Here is an 8706-nt window from a genome sequence, read left to right as displayed (position 1 = left end):
CAACACCGCTCGTACCGAGCAAGTATTGCTCGCGTACTGAGCATGATACATTGCTCCCCTCTACTTCCCTTTTTCGGCAATACTGGAGACAGCAATCAAAGATTCCATCTTCTACAAACAAATCAATTATCAATCACCTGAGATTGGGTGAACAACGGTAGGTTACGAGTTTCGTGCCAATCAAGCAAGGTTCTCCATACAAATACCGCTAGGAGGTCGTAGCAGTATAGCGGATCCCTCGAAAGACTACAAATCACTGTGGATAAACAACACTGTGTGTATGGTATGGTACAACGAACCACTGTGAACAAGTACATCTTCCTACGACGATCCCCTACGAGGGTCCAAATGAAACTATGTTGAACGACGCGTACCACTTAGCGTACACGCTCAGTAGTAAGTTGCAAGTTTACATCTACGATTTCGTATGTGCTAAATGATCTCATACAATATACAAATAAGTGCCTATTGATTTGAGAGGCAATGAGATGGAATCAAGGACATTCCTACAAACAAGTATACATCATCAACCCACACTGGAGCATCTTCAATCAAATTCATACTAAGAGAAGAAATCGATTGGCCACAGATCGAATGAACAAACTTGTTTATGTTATGTTTAACAAAAAACTGAAAGATAGACATCTCAAATTACAGAAGCAAGGAAGCATTGATAATGAAATTGACTCTTTACTTGTTGATGATTTACAATCTGATGATGAATGGGTTACTCCTAAGAATGTTGATGTTTCTGAAGTTGAAGTAGAAGGAGAAACTCAAATCAATGAAGACAGTGAAGCAACTACTCATGTATATAAAAGAAAGAAACAAAGTGAGATTGGAGCTTCAAAAAAATTCAAAGGTATTCTTAAATATAATGAATTATTTTTTTATATTATTATTGTTTCATTCTAGAGCTAACGAAATATTAACTGATATAGGGGATAAAGGAAAAAATATTATAGATGAAGAAGAGTTTGAGGATGACTTTGACATTAATTATGAAGATTCTTCTGAAGAAAATCAAAGTGATGATGAGTCTGCATTGGGTCTTGATCCTAAAGGGATGTTTTATTTTTAAGTGAGTTTATTTTAAATCTTCTTTTCCAGTAATATACTAATATTATCTTAGAACAAATCATCAAATTCACAATTGACGTAATATTTTGTTATTTTTTGACATTTTTGTCATTATTCATAATTTTAAATTGCTTTATTTTTATAATTTTCTAGGCTTACGCCTCGATCCGCCTCGAGGCTTACGCCTCGCCTCGCTTAGCCAAAACGCCTCGATTCCCGATTTCGCCTTTTAAAATGTTGTTTTTATTTTATCCTTCATTTGGTTGATTAATAACTTATGTATTGAACTAATAGCTACTGCACTAAGCTACTTGTATAATTGAAGGTAAATGATTCTTTTTGCTCATATAATTAGCATGACATTTTATGATTTTTTTTTATATGTTTGAACTATATATTAGAATTATTTATCTCATTAATCTTATAAATTATTCGATGTCATACCATGATTTTAAGAAAAAGAAAAGGGGGTAGGTGAAATAGAAGACAAGTGACTACCTGGGCTATGTAAACAAATATTTTGGGTGAATGATGTTAGATATTATAAAAGATGTACATAATGATGATGTATATTAAAGAACATGGATATGTATACATTTATTTTAGAAGTTATGTTAGAGGTTCTATATTTAAAATGATGATTTTACATGTACGCTCTCATTTCAATTTTATGATGGATTATTAGATGATTATTAAGTGTAATTTTTTAGATGATTTAGCTAGATTACTTTTTCACTTATTCTATCCTAACAAATTAAATGATGATGTATATGGTAAGAATTTCACTTGTCCAAATTGTTCACTTTTGTCATCTCAGATTGTCCAGAAGAGGGTGAAAATGAAGTGTGACAACCCAAAAATTGCAAATATCTTTCATAAGATCAAGTAGAATTTCTAACTTAATTATAAACTTTTCCTAACAATAATAGAATCAAGAAGCATTTTTCTCCAGCTTATTTCATCATTTCAAATATTCGTAAGTGTTTGCATTTAGGATTTTCAATTTAAAAATCCTTCATCATAGCCTGCACATAGATCCAATAGTTAAACAAAATTTATCGAAGAGGATCAGCACTAGCAAATGCAATTCTCTCCTTAAGGATTTAATCCCTAATCTTTATGATGCAATATCCTATTAATCATGCATTTGCTAAAAGTAATAGCACTGTTAGGTTTAATTTAAGTATGCATAATTTCTTTACAATGTGAAGAACTCAGTTTTTATAATACCCAAGTACTTAAAATACATGTAAGTATAAATTTTCTCTAAATATTTATTGATTTTCATTAAATTCTGCTTTTAAAACCGAGTAGTTTGACATATATAAGTATGCATAAAGTATTAAGCTAATTGTACTAATGGTATAGCTAATGTATTTAACTGTTTGTAATTAAATTATTATGATTATAGCAATTGATGGTAATCAAAGTATTAGGTATATGAAGAATTAATGCAATTTAGATTCTAAATTCCATGATTCCACTTAGGCTAGCATGCCTTGGCTGATCTTTCCCTTAGTCCATCCAACGGTTAGCATTAGAGCTTAGAGGAATGCAAGAGCCTAGTGGAATTAAGAATATCTATATTATAATGTATGGTGTGTATAGCTGAGAGTTTTTGTTTTATTTGTTTAAGCAATAATAGAGTAGTGGATGTTAGGGTTTATGCGATACTTAGTATTAATTTCCTACCCATCGTTCTCTGAAGTTGGACGTTGTGGGTGAGCTGGAGAAGGGATTCAGCGGAGCCACTAGGAGGGAACGCAAAGAAGAAATAGGTTGCTGCGAGTTCATGCCTTCTAAGGCAAATATTTAGGAGCAGGTATAATTACTAATTTGATAAAGAGATTTAAAATTTAAGCATCTATGTTATCTGAAATCAGAAAACTCTTTGTACAAGCATCTGTGTTATCTAATAAATATTATTGAAGTTAGTTGTTTGGGATTGCTGAATTTTAGAAGGAAAGAGGAGAAAGAGGAGAAAGAAGAGTATGAAAAGAAAATGATTTAGCAATTCAAATAAATTGTTAGATGACTTTATATAATAAAAATGAGATTAAATTGTTGGATAAATTTATATAACTGAAATCAATAATTTGATGGCTGAATTCAAATGTTATTAATTTATGAATTCAGGAGGGGAATTGCAAAATGTTTAAGAAAAGAATTTGGGTCGAATGAAGAACTCAATTGAGGTAAGTTGTAATATATTCATATTGTTTGTTTTATTTATTTTTAAGCAGGTGTAAATAAAAAAAATAAATGTATGTGTTTAGGTAGTGTATAAAAGGAGAAGAAAACAAGACAAGAAGAACGAATTCCAAGTAAGGTGAGATACCAAACAATGCATAAGAAATAATAACAATTTCATAAAATTGCAAATAGATATTTATCTTATGATAGCATTTTTTTCACATGATAAAAGGAGAAGATGCATAAAAGGAGAAGAAAAACAAGACCAAGAAGAACGAATTCCAAGTGAGGTGAGATACCAAACGATGCATAAGAAATAGTAACAATTTTATAAAATTGCAAATTGATATTTATCATGTTTATGATAGCATTTTTTCACATGATACCAAGTATTTCAATTCATTACAATTGATTCATATGTGGATTATGCATGTGGTTAATTAAATTATTGATATGATTATGGAATGTATATGAAAATGAGAGTATAAAGTGATTTAAGGCATATGTTGGGGAATAAGCTCGCACAAGTAAAGGCGAAAGACCTGATGAGGTAAACATATACTCTCAAGTCTAGAAGTTGGGAATTTGGACCCAACCCTGAATTGAGAGAACATCTTCAATTCTAAAAGTTGGGAAGCTAGACCCAATCTTGAATTGAAAAACTGAAAGGGCGCAAAAGCTTATAACCATCATATGACATGTTAAAAATTGTGCTAAATAATTAGCAAGATAAAAAAACCTTGCATCATACAGACCAATGATTAAACCTTTTTCAGGAGATAACTATATATAGTTATATTGATGCTCTCGTATAAATTTTATTCAACCATTAGATCTACATTTAGGCCATGATGAATATTTCTTATCAAAAACCTCAAACAAAAACACTCATGGATCATTGTAATGATAAAAAGAATCACCTCTTAGTTCTACTGCTAATGGGACAAATTTGGAGTTGAGTTAGAAATTCTACTTGTTTTCAATCAAAACTATTGAACAATCTATTACCATATGTGTTAATGAAAAAATTTATTCATTTTCTAGCTAAAGATGATTTGCATAATTATAGAAAACTTTATAATTTTACATATTGGATTAATTCAAAGGATTAATTCAAATAGCTTTTCAAATAGCTTTTAAACACATAATGGTTTAAATGATTTTATTTTAGCTTGTTTAAGAAATAGACATTGCCTAAACTGAGCACAATCTCTTACGAAAGTGATGAAGGCTCGCCTATGTCATGGATCGATGTATTTTAACATGTTCCCTAACTTAAGCTTATCTCTAGCTGATGTAAATCTAATAAACTTCAATTACAATTGCATGACTATGATTTTATAACCAAATCATAAACAATAGTTTTAATGTTTTATTATATCATATTCACATTAAGGCAATAAATACCTTATGCCTTGATCTTAAAAGAATAGCGCAAACTTTTGATCGTGCCATTATTATTGAAACTAATTTGTTAACTAGTCACAGAGCTATAAATGGACTGATCAAATGGGATGAAATCAAATTTCCAAATTCTTGGACTTTTCCTAACTGTACAACACCAATGCCAATAGTCAATCAAGAAATTGATCAAATTCTTCAGACATCTAATAAAGATTTGAAAATTAGATTTATTCCTCAAAGGCATGCACAACACCCTGCTTGCTATCTTATTCTTAAAGAAATGACAAATCAGACAATTTAGAAATCTTGGCATTTGGTAAAACTAATATTGAACTACTATCATGAAATCTTTTCTTATTATTTTAATATATATATATATATAATATATAATTTATTATGTTAATATTATAATCCTCTGTACTCATCTATTCAAACTAGAACATAAGCTTTATCAGATCATTGCTATCTCTCTTAACATTGGACCTTCTAACAAGGACTTCTAGGATTTAATAGACAAATTAAAAGTGACTAATCTTTCTACCACATAGAATGAACTCACTTCAAATAATCATTCTGAACTTGATTTAGATTAATTAAAGAATAGTTTAGTACTCAACAATCAGAGAACCACAAGACCAATTTTGGGATCTTCACAAAATTAGCCCTCGATTCAAACCCCTAGTCCTGTTAAGATCCTTTATGAAAAATCTGATGATAGTATTAAAAAAGATTTTGATAAATCTTTTCTAACTATCTATAAATGAATATTGATGAGTATGCTGAAAAACAGATACAGGATACATTGCACCGTATGCTGTATAGTTGTCCTTTAGAAGAATTCAACCACACAAATCGGTCAAATGATCATCTCTGCTTTTATGAGTTTTAAATGGTTGGTGGGATAACCACCTTAACGCCCAAAGACGTGCCGAACTTATAGAAGAATTTCCTTTATTTTCTTTCGAAAGGAAATCTCTTGCTTTAATAAAGAAGTAAAGAACCAGTAAACATATTTATTTATATATATACCTAATTTTTTAACTAGTGGGCCCCCACTAGAGTCAGCTAGGCTGCCGGCTTAAACTGGATTATATTTTAGTTGACTTGAACCTGATTTATGCGAAATTTGAAATCAAGGAGTTCGACTTTCACTCGACTAATTATCGTTCCCTGTTTAGTTCTGTGAAGTTAGTAACTCTAATTTAACCAAAACTAAGATTAGCATGAACAAATTACTGATACCACGCACCTTTCATAGCTTTTGCATAAAATTGCCACAATTTTCAAGCCCATTTTTTTATCTGGATAGCCTACAACTGCAGTAGTTCTAACAGACAACCATCCAATGTTGAATCACTGAATATTCACTCATCAAATGGCAGCGTCTTGGCGCTACATAATTTGCACGCAATTGAGCGAAAGTTAACTATGCGTCTGAGAAGGGGCGTTTCGGTTACCTAGAGAAGGAGCAGCGGATGGAAAGGAGGAAACCGGTATGCTCTCGAAGCAGGAGTTGAGCTTCTCTGATGGGCTGAGCATCGGCTCCTGCACATCCCATAGATCCTCCACGCGAAGCCCGATCTTCGCCTCCGGGCTCGACAACTCACGAGGCGTCCTTGGACTATCCATCACCGATCACTGCTGACAGCCGCCCGAGTACTCTCTCCCCACACTCTAATGAGACCAGCAAAGATTTCGTTACCCTAGTGATACCAGATAGAAAATGGCTGACCTCAAAAAGATGCTAAGCGGACGCTCGAAACGCTTGTAACGCGCAAACACTGCAGACTGTATTCGCTCCTGTTTGATCTTTTTCGCATTGACGGCCCACGAAGCTGTTCCGGATAATTATCCATATGTATATTCTTTTTACTTTTTTTTTGTCGTTGACTATAAATTTAAAGCATAAGATGGGTTAATCTTTTTTAGTTCATTTAAAACTGCTAAATCATTTAGAGGCGGTTTAGAGTCAAATTTATTATTTTATTTATATTTTAATTTAATAAAAAATTTATTCAACTTTAATTGTTGACTACACATTCACTCTACAAATAATCTGCATATTCATATATATCCGTATAGGATTTTTATAGTTACTTAATAGATTTAGATTTGTTTTTCTAGTTATTAATGCAGCTATTTGTTTCTCTCAAAAAAATAATAGATTTAGATAGAATGATTTGAACCTAAGAGATTCTAGTGACAGTATTGTGGACCTCCGAAAGAGTAATGCGCAAACGGGCCAAGTGGAAGCGACAGATTGGACCATACATACGATTAACCATGGAGGATAGCGGCTTTTGCCTACGCACCTCGATGGGTAATAATATATATGGCCTAATCACAATCACGGGTTTCCCCCATCCGATACATCAGCTCGAGTGGGGTTTATGAGATGGTGGAATTCAATTTCCCACAGGCGCAAGCCCCCGTGGTTAATTACATCCCAGGCCGGAGCTCGAGAAGACTCTCGATTAAGGATCATACATTATCCCTTCCAAAGTGGGGTTGGCAGATAGGGCTAAGAATAGGAAGTCCTATCCAAAGGGAAGAAATGTCCGATTTGGCTCAATCAGCATGTGTGGTTCACACCACCATTCGGAGGCCCTATGATACTAAAGAGAAACTGAAAAAAATGAATTCTAGCAGACAACACAAGCTTGAGAGAATGATGGAGATGACGTCATTCTATGACGCATATAAGTAGGATTTATAGTCTCTGAAGTATAGGGAACTTACCTATTATTTTAGGCATACTATGAGACCGAATGTAGTAGCCTTGAATCCTAAATCTAGATTGGGCTTAGTGTTCTACGAACAACACTAAGACCCATGTCCTAACTAATATAGTGTAAAACCTGGACTTATCCCGGCCTAGATTGGGGAGCCAGCTAACCGCCTAATCGCTTTAAAATCATGATGTCAGGTCAATTATGAGAGATGGGTGGGTGGTACAGTTTTTAAAAGTATAACCGACATCTAGAGAGTTTCCTAATTGGTCCCGGACTTATGCAGGTAGATGCTCCTAACTAATGCAATTAAAATTTAATTTTAATTAGTTTATAATGCAATGCATGCTAGTTGAAGTTTCCAAATCAAATATACTTTAGATTTTAAAAACAGGCTTATTATAAAAATAATTTTTAGAAAAGACTGGCCATCCCCAAGTCCGGCACTTCATCCTCATAGGCCAAATTATTCGGACTCTACCCGCAGGAGGGGAGGTGTCTTATTAGGAGGGAGGGAATGCATTAATATGCATGCGACCCCGGACGATTCCAACATTTTTCTAAATTCATTAAGTTTATATGTTATTTAAACTTAAATTTTTTAGAGATTAGTTATGAGTAGAAAATATTTTGTTGTTCTTAGAGAGCCTAATGATATCCAGGATAAAACAAAAGCGACATGCAAGAAAGAAATCTAGAAAAAACAGGCAATTTCTACTGCATAAGCAAAGTAAACACATCAATATAAATAAACTAATCAAGTAAATGTTCATAAGCCAAATGCCCTTTAATTACAACCCAGGGTCTGTAGGAAATAAAGTGGCCGGGCACCACTCCCAACAACCCGGATTTCTAAGCCTATGACTGACACAAATGACTTTGAGTGGGATATTGGTCTTCAAGTCTTCAGTCTTCTTGAACTTCCTCTCCTTGGACTCCTTGGGCCTCTCCTCCTTGGACTCCTTAGATCTATCCTCCTTGGACTTCTTGGATCTCTCCTCCTTGGACTCCTTGGATTCGTCGTGGCTTTAATATCTAAATGAAGAGACAATTCCTCCCCTTACAGGGGGTATTGTCTTTTCTCTTTGGATATCTAAAGACATCCAAGCTCGATCTTTCATATGGAATAAGACTCTCCCCTTTGAGGATGTCTTCTTCTTTCCCACATGCGCAAGCCCCCGTGGTTAATTACATCCCAGGCCGGAGCCCGAGAAGGCTCGATTAAGGATCATACATTATCCCTTCCAAAGTGGGGTTGGCACATAGGGCTAAGAATAGGAAGTCCTATCCAAAGGGAAGA

General features: G+C 33.8%; 2 protein-coding genes across 3 annotated transcripts in view; one reads left to right on the top strand and one right to left on the bottom strand.

Annotated features, from left to right (window-relative positions):
- LOC110101131 (SNF1-related protein kinase regulatory subunit gamma-1) overlaps nt 1-6512 on the bottom strand; it is a 46883-nt gene extending 40371 nt beyond the window's left edge. Inside the window, exon 1 of one of the 2 annotated variants that reach the window (XM_028701165.1) lies at nt 6135-6512. In XM_028701165.1, coding sequence (XP_028556998.1) covers nt 6135-6306 — 172 coding nt within the window. In that variant the 5' untranslated portion in view covers nt 6307-6512. The remainder of the gene's footprint in view (nt 1-6134) is intronic. The other variant, XM_020828922.1, reaches the window with a different exon arrangement.
- On the top strand, nt 544-1190 carry LOC110101132. The gene is made up of 2 exons (XM_020828923.2): nt 544-862; nt 942-1190. Exons 1-2 carry the CDS (start codon nt 595-597, stop codon nt 1079-1081), a joined length of 408 nt encoding a protein of 135 aa, XP_020684582.1. The 5' UTR covers nt 544-594; the 3' UTR covers nt 1082-1190.
- Nucleotides 6513-8706: the final 2194 nt, after the last annotated feature.

The sequence above is a fragment of the Dendrobium catenatum genome, unplaced genomic scaffold (assembly GCF_001605985.2).
Source record: "Dendrobium catenatum unplaced genomic scaffold, ASM160598v2 fragScaff_scaffold_152, whole genome shotgun sequence".
Classification (NCBI taxonomy): domain Eukaryota; kingdom Viridiplantae; phylum Streptophyta; class Magnoliopsida; order Asparagales; family Orchidaceae; genus Dendrobium; species Dendrobium catenatum.
This window is presented reverse-complemented; position numbering and strand designations above follow the sequence as displayed.

Excerpts from the sequence above, each read along its gene's own strand:
- LOC110101132 (XM_020828923.2), top strand. The coding sequence starts at position 595 with ATGAACAAACTTGTTTATGTTATGTTTAACAAAAAACTGAAAGATAGA. Across the intron at positions 863-941 it reads AGCTTCAAAAAAATTCAAAG|GGGATAAAGGAAAAAATATT; the intron begins GTATTCTTAAAT and ends TAACTGATATAG.